General features: G+C 48.4%; 1 protein-coding gene across 1 annotated transcript in view; it reads right to left on the bottom strand.

Annotated features, from left to right (window-relative positions):
* Positions 1-16022, bottom strand: part of ankrd24 (ankyrin repeat domain 24) — a 151693-nt gene extending 135671 nt beyond the window's left edge. Inside the window, exons 1-3 of the mRNA XM_086004969.1 lie at positions 15960-16022; positions 12872-13002; positions 5597-5685 (exon numbers count right to left, since the gene is read on the bottom strand). Coding sequence (XP_085861095.1) covers positions 5597-5685; positions 12872-13002; positions 15960-16022 — 283 coding nt within the window. The remainder of the gene's footprint in view (positions 1-5596; positions 5686-12871; positions 13003-15959) is intronic.
* Between the last annotated feature and the right edge of the window lie 3053 nt (positions 16023-19075).

The raw sequence follows: 19075 nt of genomic DNA, 5'->3' as shown, positions 1-19075 counted from the left end.
ATTTGCTTTCATTAAATCCTTTGCGCCATTTGAACACATTTCAACCCGCCTGTAACACTATCCAAACATGATAGGCAACCGCATTCCAGATCCTAAGAACTCGCTGCGAAAACACATTTATCGTCATTGTTCTTTTGCCAATGATCTTAAATCTGTGTCCTCTGGTTACTGGTCCTCCTGCCAATGGAAACAGTTTCTCTATCAAAACCTTACATAATACTGAACATTTCTATTAACTCTTCCTTTAACCTTCCCTGCTCCAAGGGTCAACATATCAGAAAAACGGCTTGGTTGTTTCTCTCTGCCATTAGCTCAGGGGTGCTGAGGCCAACAGTAGTGCCTGTGCCACTGTCCCAACTCATACTATCAAACTCAGACCGTGGGTCAAAGCTGGGACCTTCCTGGTCTGTATCTCAGTACCATGCCAGACAGTGCAAAGGGGAACTCAGACACTTACTGTTTAACCAAACTACCGCCGACGATTTGAGCCCATTACTGATCTCTGTGCATGAATAACAAAAACACTGAGGTGTGTGTCAGAACTGAGGAAGAGCCAATAATGTTACATTAAAGCGGCAACCAGAAAGATTATGTAGTTATGTGACAGAGTGACTTGTACAGCAGGCAGTTGAATTTCCCCAGGGGTCTCCCGATCATCCATCATAAATTGGGTCCAAGATCCGCGGAGACCCCAGAGAAACAGTGTAAGTGTTCTGGCGATGATCGGGAGACCCCACTCCCCCCTCTGTAATGATATCAGCAAATAGTGATGGTATTTGCCTGTTTGATTATGATGCCTTACCAGCATATTTGCCTGTTTGATTATTTATGCCTTACCAGCAGAGGGCATGTGAGAGAGACAGTTTAGTTTTAGTTTCGTTTTAGATGGATCTCTAAGATGGTGTCTCCTGTAATGCTGTTAACATAGTTGAATAAACTTTAGATTAAAGACAGTCTCTTTCATGAATGTGTCGTCATTGAACCCACATAGAAATCAATACATGGTGTCAGAAGTCAGAAGTGATTGAAAGAGATGAAGAGGAAAAATCTGAAGTTAAATCAGCTCTCCACATATTAGCAAGCCAAAAGAGAACATCGTTACTTACCTTTGGAGAATAGCTAACGAAGTGAAAAAATGGAAGGTTTACACCCACCAGCGAAGCTTCAGTTGACAGGTAATGTGGCTGAAAATTGGAGGAGGTTCAAACAACGTTTGGAGTTGTATTTAGCGGCAATCGGAGCTGACGAGAAAAGTGATAAAATGAAATCGTCAGTGTTCTTACATGTCGTGGGTGATGAAGCGCTGGAGGTGTATAATAACTTCACATTCGCTGCTGATAGAGACAAAATGAAGCTGGATAAAATAATGGAACAGTTTGAGGCCTACTGCATACCAAAACGTAATGTGACGTTTGAGAGGCACAGATTTTTCACATGTGTACAGAAAACGGGAGAGACTATTGATCAGTATGTGACTGAACTGAGAAACAGAAGCAAAACATGTGAATTTGGGGGACTGACAGACTCGCTGATAAAAGACAGACTGGTGTGTGGTATTCCAGATAATGGTCTAAGGGAAAGACGGCTAAGAGAGCAAAATCTAGACCTGGGAAAAGCCATAGCACTGTGTAGGGCTACAGAGATTGTGAAGTCGCAGGCAAAGGAGCTGTTCAGTGACAGTAGCTGCAACGTGGATGCAGTGAGAAAGAACGGACACAAACCGTTTAACAAAAAGAGCGCCAATGTGAAAAAAGAGGCGTGGCCAGCGAACAAAAATGAAAGGGACAATCGAAAGTCATGTAGTCGATGCGGTACACAGCATCCACCAAAAAATTGTCCAGCATATGGTAAAACATGCACTAGTTGCAACAAAAACAACCATTATGCCCGTTGCTGTAAGAACCAAGCGCAACAAAGCAAGGTCCATGCAGTAGATGAAAGCGAGATAGAGGAGTTCAATGTGGATGTTGTGTCTGAAAACAAAAAATAAAAAAGAGACTGGATGTTGACACTAAAAGTGGATGACACACACATTCCATTTAAATTGGATACTGGAGCACAAGTTAATGTGATATCAGAGACTGATTTTAAGAAAATTAGACCCAGACCAAAGATACATGGAATAAAAGTGAAAGTGACAGGATACTCAGGTACTGATATACCAGTGAAAGGAAGATGCATTGTCAAAGTGACACACAAGGACAGAGAGCACACACTAGCATTAATCGTAGTGCCAAAGGATGTGCAGGCCATACTAGGTTTAATAGCCTGTGAGAGACTGAACCTAGTAAAGAGAGTCCTCGTTGTGGAAAGCGAAGGAGAGACAGTCTATGATGAACTCATGAAAGAGTACAACGACCTATTTCAGGGTCTAGGCTGCCTTCCAGGAGAACACATGATCAGAGTAGATAAAAGTATGCCAACGGTCATACATCCATGCAGAAAAGTTCCATTTGCTCTTCAAAAGCAACTGAAGGCAGAGTTGGACAGGATGGAAAGCCTGTACGTGATTCAGAAGATAGATGAGCCAACTGAGTGGGTGAGTTCCCTTGTCGTAGTGGACAAAAAGAATGGAAAGCTCAGAATTTGCCTGGATCCAAGAGATCTAAACAGAGCAATAAAGAGAGAGCACTTCAAGCTTCCTACACGTGAGGAAATCATGTCACAGTTTGCAAATGCAAAGTATTTCAGCAAGTTAGATGCATCATCAGGATTTTGGCAGACGAAATTGGACGAGGCAAGTTCAAGACTGTGCATGTTCAACAGTCCATTTGGCAGATACAGATTCCTAAGGTTACCATTTGACATTGCCTCAGCTCCTGAAGTGTATCACAAAACTATCCATATGATCTATGAGCACCTGGAGGGAGTTGATACATCAATGGATGACATCATAGTATGGGGAACCACGAGAACTGAGCATGACGAGAGACTGAAAAAAGTGCTGGAAGCAACAAGGAAAACAAACCTGAAGCTGAATAGAGAGAAATGCCAGCTCGGGGTGACAGAACTGACATTCGTGGGAGATATCCTTAGCAGTGAGGGCATCAGACCAGATCCCAGAAAGGTGTCCGCCATTGAGAATATGCCAAAGCCACAATGCAAAAAGGACGTGCAGAGGTTTAATGGAATAATCAACTACATGGGTAAATTCAAATCCAACCTCTCAGAAAAGATGGCGCCACTGAGAAGACTAACTGAAAAGAACATAGAATGGGAATGGAATCATGAGCATGAGAAGTCATGGAGCGATCTAAAGAAACTGCTCACAGAGGAACCAGTTCTGAGGTTTTATGACCCAGCGAAACCCATCAAGATATCATCAGATGCATCACAGAGTGGGCTCGGTGCCGTTCTTCTGCAGAAATATGACTACTGGCAACCTATTGTATATGCATCGCGCTCAATGACAGACACGGAGACGCGATATGCTCAAATAGAAAAGGAGCTGCTCAGCATCACATACGCCTGTGAAAGATTTCACCAGTTTGTGTCAGGACAAGCAATCAGTGTAGAGACTGACCATAAGCCCTTGATTGCATTGTTCCAAAAGCCACTAAATAGCTGTCCGCTTAGAATACAAAGGATGATGATCAGGCTGCAACGTTATACACTGAATGTTGCGTACACACCGGGTAAGCTGATGTATACAGCAGACACGTTGTCCAGAGCTGTTGACCCAAGTGAGCCCGCAAACACCAAAATGGATGAAAAAGTGAACGCCTACGTGGACATGATCACAAGTGCACTGCCCATAGCAGATGCAAAAATGGGGCTCATAAAGAATGAGACAAACAAAGATGAAACAATGAGACGACTGAGGAAAAGCATCTTGGATGGATGGCCCAACATGAAGCAAGACTGCTCACCTGACATGGCAGAGTACTGGAACTGCAGGGCGGAACTATCACTGGTCGAAGACATCATCTACAAAGGAAGTAAAATAGTTATCCCAAAGAGTCTGAGAAAAGAGATGCTAAAAAGGATCCATGGAGGACATCTGGGAATCGAAAAGTGTAAGAAAGGAGCACGATAGGTGATGTACTGGCCACGAATCAACCAAGATGTGACAAATGAGGTGTCAAACTGCACAATATGCCTGAAATATCGAGCAAGCAATCCGGTAGAACCACTAAAGCCACACCCAGTGCCAGACAGACCTTACCAGAAGGTAGGCGCTGACCTATTCGTATGTCAAGGGAAGGACTATCTTGTAGTTACAGACTATTACTCCCTGTATCCAGAGGTTTGTAGACTGTACACCACCACTGCAGATGCTGTGATAACATGTATGAAAGCCATATTCTCCAGACATGGCGTGGCAAGCGAGGTCTTCACAGACAACGGACCCCAGTTTTACAATGCAAGTTTCCGACACTTTGCCAAAGAGTGGGACTTTGTCCACACAACGTCAAGTCCTCACTTTCCACAGTCCAATGGACTAGTGGAAAAATCGGTCCAGACAGTGAAAAGACTGATGTACAAGGCAAAAGGCAGTGGAACTGACTTCTACCAGAGCATGCTTGTATACTGCACAACGCCGCTCGAGTGTGGTATGTCACCAGCCCAACTCCTTATGGGACGTCTGCTAAAGTCAAACCTACCCATCCCGGAGAACCTCCTGAAAACAAAAGAAGGGGAGAAAGTGAGGAAGTTCAAAGAACAACAGAAAGAAAAGCAAAAGTACTACTGTGACAGAGGAACACAAAACCTACCTGAACTCCACACTGGTGACCAAGTAAGGTTCAAAGACAAAACAAACATATGGACTCAGAAGGGAACTGTCCTGAGTGAAGTTCAACCAAGATCATACACCATTCAGACAGATGAGGGTGCTGTTCTGAGAAGAAATCGTCGAGATATTCTCATGGGACCAGCCACAGCAGGTCAAAAGACTGATACTGTTGAACAACCTGATCACACAGCTGAGAAACCATCATCGGAGGCAACAACTCAGATTCAAGGACAATCAATCAGAAAATCCTCAAGACATGTGAAGCCTCCTGAGAGACTCATTGAACAAGTTTAAGGACTCTTGTTATAGAAGGAAGTAATGTTATCTTATTCTTTCTTCAAGTTCTAGTGTATTTACATATTTCATGTGAACACACAAAACAAGGTTAACTAACTTTGATAATGATAATGATAATGTAAGTTCATTAAGTGTTACAGTTAAAATGCAGAGTAATACAAAGAAAACATGTTGTTAGATAAAAGTAAAATACTTTTGTTTTAAGAAAGGGAGATGTAATGATATCAGCAAATAGTGATAGTATTTGCCTGTTTGATTATGATGCCTTACCAGCATATTTGCCTGTTTGATTATTTATGCCTTACCAGCAGAGGGCATGTGAGAGAGACAGTTTAGTTTTAGTTTCGTTTTAGATGGATCTCTAAGATGGTGTCTCCTGTAATGCTGTTAACATAGTTGAACAAACTTTAGATTAAAGACAGTCTCTTTCATGAATGTGTCGTCATTGAACCCACATACAAATCAATACACCCTCCACCTCAGAAATTGAACTCCCAGATCTTACGGCTCCATCTCAGTGGAAACGGATTCTGCCAGAAAACGCTTTGAGTGTGAAATAATTACCTGAGCCATCGGGTGTGGTGACGTCCACCCCATGTGCCAAGATGACCTCCAGGCAGTCCACGTGACCCCTCATTGCTGCCAGGTGGTACCTAAGGTAGAGATGGGCAGAGCTGCTGAATTAATGACAGAGGCACAGAGTACAAAAACCTTCATAAAACACTGGTTAGGCCTCAGCTAGAGCATTGTGTTCAATTCTGGGCCCCACATTTTAGGAAGTATGTGAAGGCCTTGGAGAGGTTGCGGAGGAGATTTGCCAGAATGGTACCAGGGATGAGGGACATCAGTTACCAAGAGTGGAGAGACTGGAGAAGCTGGGATTGTTCTCCTTATAGCAGAGAAGGTTTAAGGGGAGATTTAATAGAGGTGTCAAAATTATGAATGGTTTTGATTTAGTAAATAAGGAGAAACTGTTTCCAATGGCAGAAGGGTCGGTAACCAGAGGACACAGATTTCAGAACCGGAGGGTGATGAGGAGAAATGGTTTTACGCAGCGAGTTATGATCTGGAATGCACTGACTGAAAGAGTGGTGGAAGCTGATTCAGTAGTAACTTTCAAAAGTTAATTGAATATCTGGGAAAGAGCAGGGGAATGGCACTAATTGGATGGGCGTGATGGGCCGAATGGCCTCCTTCTGTCATGTATTATTGTATGTTTCAAAGGTGATCTCACTGTTGTCACTGGGTTACAGTTGGCTGCGGTTTGACTGTAATTGGCTTTCAGAACAGGACTAGTGGAGACTGTGATCTGCTTGGGTCAAGGAACCGCACTCATGTAATGCTGAACGCTGGTCTTTAGCTAGTATGAAAGTGGTCTGTGATGAAATATGTCATTCATCAGACTCTGTAGTTAACTGTATATATTGTATTGCCTGCTCCGGTGTTTGTACCTTGTATTGTGTATAGGGCACCGCGCCCTTTGTGTGTCGGCTCCACCCATACCTGGCCCTACTTAAGACAAGTCCAGCTTGTCTGGCAGTAGAACAGCAGCACGCTAGGTGAAGCTAGGTGCAGACACCGGCATCTTTTCTTTGCTAATAAAAGCCTTGTATTATTCTGCTAACTTCGAGTCTTGAAGTTATTGAGGCGCATCATGGTCTACATTCTAACTGTCCAACATCAAACTCATGTGGCTTTGAACTAACCGAGCTTGCTGCAGCGGCTCAGTTACTCACTCATCAAATATCCCCTTAACCTTCTTTGCTTTCAGGAGAACAACCCCAGCAATCCCAATGTTGTGCACAGGACAATTCCTGATGCAGATGTGACAGTAATTAAATGTTGATGAATATGGGAGTGTAGCAAAAGATAAATGTGCCCATTATGTCACTGGTACACTTAAAGCAAAGAAAGGGAAATGTTAAACTATTGGTTATTTAACTCATAGTCAATAATCTGCTGGCAGACGGTGTGAGTTTTCAAATCATCATCTGCCAGGAATTCCAGATCCACCGTTGACTGATAATCAGGTCTTCGGGGTAGCAGTCACTGTGTGATATTGTAGCGGTTCGTGTAGATCGCCACTAAATAAGAGAGTTTGACTTCGACGAACTATAAATAAGTTGTTTATTTACAGGAACAGGCTAATTACATCAGGTAAGATAGCAGGTAAGATGGCTGACTGTAGGAGCACCGTGGTGTAGGTCTTGTCCCAGCGGAGACTCCACGAGGACTGAGTTCGCAGTCCTGTGGGGAGCGTGATGATGTCATCGCGTTTGTGTTGTGACGTCATCACGGTATTCGCGTTTCCCGTGCTTAGGGCATCACGTGATGCGCGTCGTTGCGTCGCTGGCCGTTGAGGCCGAAGTCGCGAGGCCGGGCTGTGCCGGTGCTTGTCGTGGGAGCGGAAGATCGCGTCGCTCCCGTCGGCTGGCTGTTGAGGCCGAATACGCTAGGCCGGGCTGTGCCGGTGCTTGTCGCGGGAGCGGAAGATCGCGTCGCTCCTGTCGGCTGGCCGTTGAGGCCGAAGACGCTAGGCCGGGTTGTGCCGGCGCACGCACATCACGTTGTACGTGACGTGACGTCAGCACGCTAGGGCGTGTCTTAAAGGGGCAATGGCCCCAAGAGGTAAGTTAAAAGGGCAACAGCCCCAAAAAGTAAGTTAAAGGGAATTATGTGTCTTAATGTAAGGGACAACCAGTGGTACCGCCACATAGGCCCCCCCAGAATTCGCTTTAACGAAAGTCCAAGGATGAGATGGTCTGACGAGCTGGTGGTCACGGCGGTTGTGCTGTCTCGACTTGGTAGGCGAGGTATGAAGATGCTGCTCGTGAGCGGATCCTTACGCGCGTCGTGGCAAATAAAACGTATCCGTCAGGCGAAGGACCGTGGAGACGTGCAAAACAGCAGGCCTTGTCAGAGTGACGGGCAGGTTGGGCGGACGCGGGCGATGTCTCCGTTGGCTGGTGAGCGAATCCTTCGGGAGGCTGGAACGCACGGAACGGTGCGTGCCATAGTGCTACGACGTGAACACAATGGAGGCAACTTTCACGTGGCTGATCACGGCCGCAGGATGCCCGTTGGACCCGTCCTCGATGTGTGCAGCTTCAGTCGATGTTTGCGTTTGTTAAAGGGAAAACTGGAGAAAGGGCGGCAATGGTCCAGGTTGTTGTTGCTTTCAGGAGGGGTTAACTCTGCCTGGAGGGCGGCAACACTTGTAACAGTTGTAGATTTAGGAGAAAACAGCCGGGAGGGCGGCACGCTTTTGTTCACACCGAATCGTGTAGTAGGTAACACAACCAGCAAGCTGAAGGGCTGGTGCGTCGTCGGCGGAGAAGGAGTCGTCGGTGTTCACGAGGGATGTGTCCTCGTGCACGAGGAGTGCGTCCTCATGTTTCGCGGGGGTGAGTCCTCGTGGTATCCCCGCGGGGCGCGCTCCGATCTTGTGGGCCCGAACATGCTGTACCCCGCACTTGGAGAGATGTATACTTGCTGTTGCTTTGGACGTAGAGGCGGACGATCCGTGTGGCGGTAGAAGAGTCGAATACGGAGACCGTGAGCACGTGCGTGGTCTGTGCCGCATCGATGTTCTCGGCGAACAGGGCTTCTACCTGCATAAAGCACGAGGGAGACCGTGGCTCCCTGGATTGCAGTAGCGACAGCAGAACGGCTGATGCTTCCATAGCGTGCTTCGTTTGTGAAAGACGTTCACAAACCCACCAATTGTAGCGCTGGTGGATGACGGTTGCCGTTGGTCGTGCTCTACTTCTGTGAAATCGTTCGTGAAAAACGGGCTCACCTCCAAGCTGCGCTTCCATTGCGAATACGTACGCAAAGATGGGGTTGCTTTTGGTGAAATCGGTGTTAGGCGGTTGCTGTTCCGTGGTTGTTCATCGGTTGTGCGTTGGCCGTCTTGAGTGAAGACGAGGTTCAGGCGCGCGTTGCTACCATGAAAATCGTTCACGGATACGGGTTCACCAATTGTAGCGTTGGAATTGATGAGCTCCCGTACTCACGTCGTGGGGTCTCCAATGTAGCGGTTCATGTAGATCGCCACTAAATAAGAGAGTTTGACTTCGACGAACTATAAATAAGTTGTTTATTTACAGGAACAGGCTAATTACATCAGGTAAGATAGCAGGTAAGATGGTTGACTGTAGGAGCACCGTGGTGTAGGTCTTGGCCCAGCGGGGACTCCACGAGGACTGAGTTCGCAGTCCTGTGGGGAGCGTGATGACGTCATCGCGTTTGTGTTGTGACGTCATCACGGTGTTCACATTTCCCGCGCTTAGGGCATCACGTGATGCGCATTGTTGCATCGCTGGCTGTTGAGGCCGAAGTCGCGAGGCCGGGCTGTGCCGGTGCTTGCCGCGGGAGAGGAAGATCGCGTCGCTCCCGTCGGCTGGCCGTTGAGGCCGAAGACGCTAGGCCGGGCTGTGCCGGTGCTTGCTGCAGAAGCGGAAGATTGCGTCGCTCCTGTCGGCTGGCCGTTGAGGCCGAAGACGCTAGGCAGGGCTGTGCCGGCGCACGCACATCACGTTGTACGTGACGTGACGTCAGCGCGCTAGGGCGTGTCTTAAAGGGGCAATGGCCCCAAGAGGTAAGTTAAAAGGGCAACGGCCCCAAAAGGTAAGTTAAAGGGAATTATGTGTCTTCATGTAAGTGACAACCAGTGGTACCGCCACAATATCAGCAATGTTCATATTAACAGCTCTATGGCCCCAGTGCTGCCGGAGAGCGGGTTGGGGGTGGGGGGGAGACCCGGAAATCCCGGGAATTCGGAGGTTCTGCCGAATTTTATGATGGGACCATGTTATAATTTTTTAACTAATTTTCCCAGATTTACAGGATGATCGTCTGCCGGGCAGGAAATCCAGCGGTAGAAGGCTGCAACCCGGGGACCCTTGGGGATGGTTCCCGGCAATCGGCAAAGATCGGGGGCTGTGGGGGAGGGAGAGAAAGATCCTGGGTTGACGTCTCGGGATCGCGTGTTTGAAGGGAAGGGTCGCCGATCACAGCAGCGTGGAGAGGCTGCGTTCTGCAGAAGTTTTGTTTGAGGGGTCGGGTAGGCACACCTGCACTCACCTGCCTGATCTGGCTACTCACGCCTCCATTTGGCTGCCGGGTTTTCCCGAGCCTTGGGAAACCCGGCCGGCCAGCGTTAAATTTAAATCAGGCTCCCAATTGCACTGTGCGGTCCTGATTGAAATGTTATAATGAAGTGCCCCGCCTGTCGAGTGCGGGACACTGGTACGCCACACAACCCGCCATCGTACAAACGGCAACGGGCGCGTACATGGTGGGCTGGGGACGCCTTTCACAATTATTGGCCCAGAACTTGGTGTCGGGGGCTTGCCGCGCGTGCAAGCCCCCGATGTGCACTTACCCTGCGCGCCGACATCTGAAACCTGGCCCACAGTGGATTTCCTGTCAGTGGCCCGGTTCTGATGTCGGCGCGCTGTTCTAACCTGACCCAGCGGCGTAGTTAGTGCGATGTGCCGGCTGGGATCAGGTGAGCACTGTTCAGCCAATCAGGGGAGGGGAAACTTCATTCATAAGTTTGAGAGTAAGAACTGTCAAACTCATGAAAAGTACTGCACCCCAAAACACTACTTAAACTTTAAATAAAATTTTTAAAAACATCCCAATCATTAAATTAAGTATAAATAAGTTTAAAAAAATAATTTAAACAATAATTTTTTTTTTGAAAAAAATACATTTTTAATAAAAAGGGTCTAAAACTAAACTTACCTTATTGTAGATTCTTTAAAATAATAAATCTGTGGAAAAAAAAATACTAAATTGCACTAAAACCACTTACCTGTAAAAATAAATACTTACGTGTGCTTTTTACAAGTGAAAAGACCGGAGGCCTTTACACATGCACAAATCCCCCAAAACAGAGGAAATCCAAGACGCACGCGCTGCCTCCTACAGCGCACGCGCTAGCCTCTTCACCTCTTGGGTTAGAGGAGAGGAAATGCCGGTTTTCAGCGCATGCGCTGTGCATGCTGAAAACCGGCATTTCCTCCGGCCAGACGCGTGAGTACCCCTTCCGTACTCACGCGTTTGGGGAGGAATTACTGCCCCAATACATTTTAACTCCTCGCCTGCCCATTGTGAGGGGCTAATATCCACCCCAATGTATCCGTCTAGCATTCCGATGTCGCCTATTTTAATGAGTGTGGTGACATGTTTATTCTGAGTGGGTTTAAACGCCTCTGTTAAAACAACAGAATTTTGTACAAATTTGTTATTGTGCCTGTTATTAATGTCGCACACAGTGGGGGTAGATTCTGGCTTTGTATGATAGTGTAACACAGGTGATAGTGAATCGCCAGCTCGTTTTACACCTCTCCCCATTGTTATTTCCACTGACAGGGGTTCTGTGCACAGTGTTGGTCTACTTACCCAAGGGAGGATATACTTGCCTTAGAGGGAGTGCAACGAAGGTTCACCAGACTCCAGGCATAAGGGAATTGTCCTATGAGGAGAGGTTGAGTAGAATGGGCCTATGTTCTCTAGAGTTTAGAAGAATGAGAAGTGATCTCATTGAAACATACAAAATTCTTACAGGGCTTGACAGGGTAGATGCAGGGAGGATATTTCCCCTGACTGGGGAGTCTAGAACCAGGGGTCACAGTCTCAGAATAAGGGGTCAGCCATTTAGGACTGAGCTGAGGAGAAATTTCTTCACTCATCTTTGGAATTCTCTACCCCAGAGGGCTGTAGAGACTCAGTCATTGAATATATTCAAGACAGAGATTGATATATTTTTGTATATTAAGGGGATAGTGCAGGAAAGTGGAGTTGAGATAGAAGATCAGTCATGATCTTATTGAATGGCAGAGCAGGCTCGAGGGGCCGTATGGCCAACTCCTGCTCCTATTTCTTATGTTTTTATGACTTCAATGGGGGAGAGATGTATAATGGGCTGCTGACTCGCCATCACCCATTTTACACTATTGCAGAGTCAAGATCTACCCCATTGTGCCTCATCACAGAGAGAGAGGAAATCAGACACAGATCCTCATGGAGGTCATTAAGACTTCCCACACTTAGTGTACCAACATCAGGTCCCAACTGAGGCTCAGGAACAAAAACTCCCATCTTAGGGTGTCTTTGCCCTGGCAAGAAAATCTCCCCCACCCCGCCCCGCACCCCGGCCTCAGCCGGGACCTATCATCATCCCACAAGGGACGAGTGGACTTTGGGCCCTTTATGAGGCTCTGAGAAAGGTGGATGGTCGGAGTAACTGGGTCCCCCATTGGTTTTCTACTGGTTTTGCCGGAGTTACGGCAGGAGACTGGGTGAACACCGGTGGAGTTTCAGGGACGCGGTAATTTGTCCACCGGCTATGAGTGAGGTGGTACTGGTACAGAGCACCCAAATGATGGCTCCAGATGTTTCCAGTCACTGTCAACGGATGGACACTGGGGATGCGCCTGAAAGTGGCACTTGCACCCGCCTGTCCCATGGTAATGGAGCGCCCTCAGATTGACCCTGCCAACGGTGGTAAGATCATGGTTGAGGAGCAATGGTGAGCGGGATCCCAGCTCCTCTGCCAGCAATCGCAACCCGTTAGATTTACAGCCGCCATGTTTTTTCTCTTATTAAGGGCTTGTTGACAAAACTGCGGGAACGTGAAGCTTCTTAAACACGAGAATGCGATTGTTGAGTGGGTAATCACAGAGAAAACCGGACCTTGTGTCCTTTCCTTTTTGTTAATACAGGAAGTCCACCCCACCCTCTGCCAGATTCTATTCTGTCGACTGCCATATAATTGGGCCCAACGAGTTAAAAAAACATCTCTTCAAATACAGAAAGTTGCGGACTCACGCTGATTGGCCCTCGGAGTCAAGCTTCGTCGTGAGAAGAGTCCTTTTGTTGAGGAGCGAGGCCACTTTCTCTGGGTCACTGCCGTCCACGGCCTGTAGCAACTTCTCGTCATACTTACTCCAGTCCTGGCTCTGAAACGATGCAGGGTCATTAAAGACAGAAAGACTCGCATTTCTACAGCACCTTTCACATCCTCAGGATGCCCCAAAGCGCTTTACAGCCAAGGAAGTATTTTTGCGGTGTAGTCACTGTTGTAATGTAGGAAACGCAGCAGCAAATTTGTGCAGAGCAAGATCCCACAAACAGCAATGGGATAATGACCAGATAATCTGTTTTTTTACTGATGCTGGTTGAGGAATAAATATTGGCCGGGACATCGGAGGGAACGCAACTGCTCCTGTTCGAATAGTGCCAGGGGATCTTTCGCTTCCACCTGAGAGGGCAGATGGGGCCTAGGTTTAACGTCTCATCTGAAAGATGGCAACTCAAACAGTGCAGCACTCCCTCAGCACTGCACTGGGGTGTCAACCTAGATTATGTGCTCAAGTCTCTGGAGTGGGACTTGAACCCACAATCTTCTGACACACAGGCAAGAGTGCTACCCACTGAGCCACAGCTGACATCAGGGATACGCCTTTTACTTGGTCGGCCGACACATCCATCCTCGCGGGGCCCCGCCCCCACGCTCCCGCCATTGGTCGTCCGACACGTCCATCCTCGCGGGGCCCCGCCCCCACACTCCCAACATTGATTGCCTGACACTTCCATCCTCACGGGGCCCCGCCCCCACACTCCCACCATTGGTCGCCCAATACGTCCATCCTCGCGGGGCCCCGCCTTCCCATGGTCCCGCCATTGGTCGCCCGACATGTCCATCCTCGCAGGGCCCCGCCCCCATGCTCCCGCCATTGATCGCCCGACATGTCCATCCTCACAGAGCCCCGCCCCCACGCTCCCGCCATTGGTCGCTCGACACGTCTATCCTCGTGGGGCCCCGCCTTCCCACACCAATGGGAAAGCAAACAGACTCTTCATTACCCCTTGGATGATTCATGACTGACGGTCAAACAGCCATTGTTCCCCCATGTCCAATCTTTTTCTGATGAGTAAACCAAATTGTTCAAAGGAATTTTTTTTTAAAACACAATCGGGGGAATTTTAACCCCCAAAAAAATGTGGGTTGGTGTTGCTTGGGAAGTTAAAGTGTTCAAAGTCTGAATCCTGACCAGAACCCGCCTCCAATCTGTTCATTTCCGGTTTTAACAGAGGCGGGACGGGGGGCGGGCGGGCAGCCAACCTGCTCCCAGGAGGCAGGTCACCATTTAAATATTCTAATGTGGCTGGCATGCCTCAGATTTAACCACCATTTCAAATTTAACTGTAGCTGGTCGGGTTTCTCAGGCCTTGTGAAACCCGCCAGCTAAAGTAAGGCGCAGCCTGCTGGATCCAGGGTCCCTGCCTAACCCAACCCCTGTGATTGGAGATTCCCCCCCACAAGACGCCTCCTCTACACCCCCGATGCCTCCCCCACCTCCCCGCCAAGCTCCTCCGGCCCCATAATCATGCTGCTCCTGGCCCCCAAACATCAGCCGCTCCTGGCCCTCCGATGATCACCACCTGGTCCCCCTCCCCCTGCTCCTCCGGCCCTTCAATCGTTCCCAAAGCCCCTCTTCCCCTGTTCCTCCGCCTCTTAATCTGGCTGCAGGTGGGAAACAGAGGTTTCCCATGCAAATCAAGCCCTGCCGTTAAATTCTGCAGGAAATCCATTCTCCTGGGTTTCCTGACCGCTTCCGAGCCCCCGCCCCCGCTCCTAACTCACCTCTCGATTAAAACTCAGGCCAATTATTTTATTGCCCCTAGGATTTTTCTCCTGGTATGCTCGCAGCGGTGTCCTAGTGATTCATCTTTAATTCCGGGAGACTCCAAGACAATCCTAAAGGATTGGCACCCCTTGCCTGAATTGGGCCTCGGGCCTCATTTCAATAATTGGCACCTGTTGCGCCTCCATTTCAAGGCGATCCGATTCGGGCCGCTTGGCTCAGGGAAGTCCCGGGATTGGTGGAGGGACAATGGGATGGAGCCCGATTGCAGGTGGGCAGCTGCCCTCGGGAGTGCTGTGGAGCTGGTGAGGAATACTCCTGCTCCTCATCAAACTATAAAAAACAATTTTATTTCACTCTATGTTGGCAGCCGCAGAAGAATCCTGAGCACAGTAGGCCCGACACCGTCCAAATAGGAGAGGGGTCCTGAAGCAGGCCTTGGGCCTCTCACGTAGCCATGTAAGGGCCCAACGCCCGCTTTAGGTGGCTGCCTGGGGTGAAAAATCACCCATTCGGGATCGGACGTATTCCAGGAGACCTTGGGGAGTGGGGGACAGCACCATGAAATTGGTGCTTTTTGGCCCGGTTTTACAATCCAATATCTCCTTTAATGTAACGGGCTCTATTTATTTGTACCTTTGCCCCTGATATCCTCGACATAGGGAGTGCAGTGTTTACACTAAAAGGGGGAAATTACTGCTGGTGATACTGTCAGACTTGGCACACTCACTTAACAAAGTCCTCTCTCTGCGCTATTTTCACCCTCGGAGAGAGGAATTTGACGCGGGTAGGTGTTTGAACAATAATATCGCTTCCAACGATACCTCCCCTTTAACACAACAGGATGCTGTGGGCAAATGTTGAACGCCCTCTAATTGGAGGCATACAGTGGCAATACTCCAAAGGAATATGTCCAACCAGAGTTGGCAACCCGTAGATAGTTTCCATCAGTGGTTTTAAATTAAAAGTACGGCAAAGGATTTATTCCTTAAAGGGGCGAGTCACTTGTACTGTTTTGTAATGTTTTCGATTATGTCACATCATACGACCACAGGCCGCAACGATCATTATTAATAACAGCCCTAATTGTTCTGCTGTGCAATACAGATTAAACTCTGGAGATTCCCACTGGCCCCTCCACCAGGTACAGAATGACTACACCTTCACGATGGTTTGCAGCGACAGTGCTCTCTGCTCAACCACGGCTGAATGCAGCAGGGAGAATGCAGGAAGGATGAGTATATGAAGGAGAGAGAAAGCAGACATACTGACAGAGAGGCAGCACAGAGACAGATGCGTTTCATCACCGACTGCAGCCGTCTGATTGCCATACAGCTCCGGTGGATAATGCCACCACCCCGCCCCCCCCCCACCCCACACCACACAGAGCCTTCCTCAGATACCGTCCTGCTGCTGCTCCGCTTCCCCAGCCAGGGTCAGTCCTGCTTCACAGCCGAGTCGCTCCCTCACGAATGCCCGTGCCTCCATCTCCCCAGCACGGCAATCACACTGCAGCTTGCTGCAGCATCTGGCCTCCGATCTATCCCCTCTCCCAGCTGGGAGATCACAGCCAGCTTGCAGGACAGCACACTCTGTCGCAGGTCCAGATATCCTCCACCTTGCTTTTGAGCGGCAGCATGCAATGCTCAGGGTCATCAATCAGCCGCTCTGCATTTAAATACAACACCAGGAATGTATGCAGGGCTGCAATCAGAAGCCAGCCAGCTTCTGCGAGCTTGCTTGCATTGCTTGCTCACAGGACGAGTGCCAGTGTAGTGCGTCTCTCTGAATTAACACCTCACACACGTTAGCTTTTCCAAATCCATAAATTATTTTTACGCTTGAATGTGTAGTCTCGTCACAACTTAATACTATTGCTGGGAGTTGCACTGAATGCTGCCTCATTAACTCTTTGCTCAGATTTTTAACAGTTTAAATATTTCAGGTGTGTTTTGATGGCGATCCTTTGGCCACGTATTCGTTTTCTCCAGAGGAGGTGAAACTAGTGCTCGCGCTTTGGTTTCCAGTGATTGCTGACCTCTGCCCTTCAGCCCTTGAGTCTGTCTTTGTGAATGGTAGGATCCAGGAGCAAAGGGCAAAGGTCAGTAACAAATAAGGCTGCAACAGCCCGCCAACACTGAAAATATTTGGATCAAGGAGAAAGGGGTTGAAACTGGACTATACAATATTATTTAGTGAAAGCATAACGTGTTGGGATCAAATTCTTTTGTCTGTTAATCAAACAAAGGCTTGAGGCTAAATTTTCTCCATGATCCTGCCTGGCTGGAAACGGTGGGAAAATGGGGCAGTGAGGCCTACTGTCGCCTCCCAGTCCTGACCTGGATTTCCCTACCCGTGCCCCCACCAGGGTGGCCACTGGGCACGCCCTGCTTACCCGTGACACATGTAAGTGTTAGTGGGGTGTGGGGGGGGGTGCATTGGGAAGTGGAGTCCGGGTTTCCCGTCCCAAATCCCACTCATCCACCACGCCACGGGAACACCTAGTGGAAGGTGAAGCCTATAAAAAAACCGTGGCGAAGATTCTCTTTCCAGGCTCCTCTGCCCCTTTGACGGTTGTTACACCTCTCTGGGTGCTGCGGCAGTGCCCGATGACCCTGGGTGGCAGTGGTGGGCTCCCTCTTCACGCTGGGATTTCCATCAGGAGCCCACCATGCATCAATAACGACCCACTACACCAACCTGGGGAAATGGGTCAGGGTTGGAGTGGAATCCGAGGGGACGGCAGATGTTCTGCCTGTCTGCTACGCCATTCCAAAGAGGAGAACGAAGCCTTTGGTTTGCTGAAATAATAGACAGAGGAACATCATACAAACACCCTGTCCTCAGTGACAATAACCAACTTAAAGATCTGTGTGGCAGGTCCACCTTGGTACTAAACCACCATCTTCTCCAAGCCCTGACAATAATCTCTGTACCCATCAGCACTGGAGGTGAGCAGCTTCCAGCCCTTGGAAGATCTTATAAACATGAATCATAGAACCTTACAACACAGTAGGAGGCCATTTGGCCCATCGTTCCTGTTAGATCGGTGATTCTTTAAATAGGATGTTTCCCCAAGAACTACACAGAGGCTGTAACTTAACAATCAACAGGTGTTTACTAGAGTAGAGTAGTCTCAAGACTGAAGTACAGAAGCCTGCTCCAGCTTTATATACAGGTGTGGTCACTGCCGGTACTACAGTATACAGGAGCTGTAAAACAGTTCTCTCTTAAAGGTACATACACAACAATTCCTCCCCTTTTAGATTAACAGTACCATAACATTCATTTAACAATTAACATTTTTAACATGCACCATTAACTGAAAATAGTCCATTTATAAATTCAGTCTTTGGGGCGGCTTCCTGATCCTTTCTGGATAGCGCCTTCCCTGAGGTTCTTGTTCTTGGTGCGGAGGCGATTCTGGCCCCCTGTCGTCGGTTAGTTCATCAGTTTCCACTGCTACTGTTTCTGAGGTAGATGCTACCGGTTTGTTGGGTTCATCCCCAGGTACGCGAGTCATGGGGTTGACTCGTTCCTGTGACGCTAAGATCTGGTCAACGTGGCATCTCACAATGTTCTCCCCGACATCCACTGTGTACATTAATGGCCCCTGGCGTGTGCATATCGTTCCGGGTTGCCATTTCTCTGTTCGGTAGTCACGGGCCAAGACTGGTTGTCCTACATTGAAGCTCCTTGTCGGCTTCTCATTGATGTGCTGGAATTGTTTATCCTCAACATTTCTTCGCACATTTGGTCTGAGCAAATCCAGACGAGATCTCAACCTTCGGTTAAAGAACATCATGGCCGGGGTCTGGTTGGTAACTGCATGTGTCGCATTTCTGTAGGCTAACAGGAAATTGTCCACCTTATGCTGTCGTGGAATTTCATCATCGCACATGGCCTTTATCGCCTTTTTAAAGGTTTGTACAAACCTCTCAGCCAATCCATTTGTGGCTGGATGATATGGGGCGGATGTGTAATGCCTTACCTCATTCCTTCTCATAAATTTCCGAAACTCTTCGGACACAAACTGTGGTCCATTATCAGAGCAAATCTGCTCTGGCAAGCCGTTCCTGGGAAATATGATCCGTAGGACTGCAATCGTTTTCTCTGTAGTGGTTGAGGATATTTTTATCACCTCAGCCCATTTCGAGTGCGCATCCACTGCTATTAAGAACATTGAGTCCATGAATGGACCAGCAAAATCAATATGCACCCGTTGCCATGGAGAGGAGGGCCACTCCCATGGGTGTAGAGGGGCATGTGGTGGTGCATTTTGGACCTTCTGGCATCCTGAGCAGCTCTTGGTTAGGTCCTCGATTTGTTGATCAATCCCCGGCCACCACACATAAGCCCTTGCAAGGCTTTTCATTTTTACCCC

This window comes from Somniosus microcephalus, chromosome 13, assembly GCF_052327205.1.
Source record: "Somniosus microcephalus isolate GS21.2 chromosome 13, FLI_Smic_1.0, whole genome shotgun sequence".
In the NCBI taxonomy this organism is placed as follows: domain Eukaryota; kingdom Metazoa; phylum Chordata; class Chondrichthyes; order Squaliformes; family Somniosidae; genus Somniosus; species Somniosus microcephalus.
This window is presented reverse-complemented; position numbering and strand designations above follow the sequence as displayed.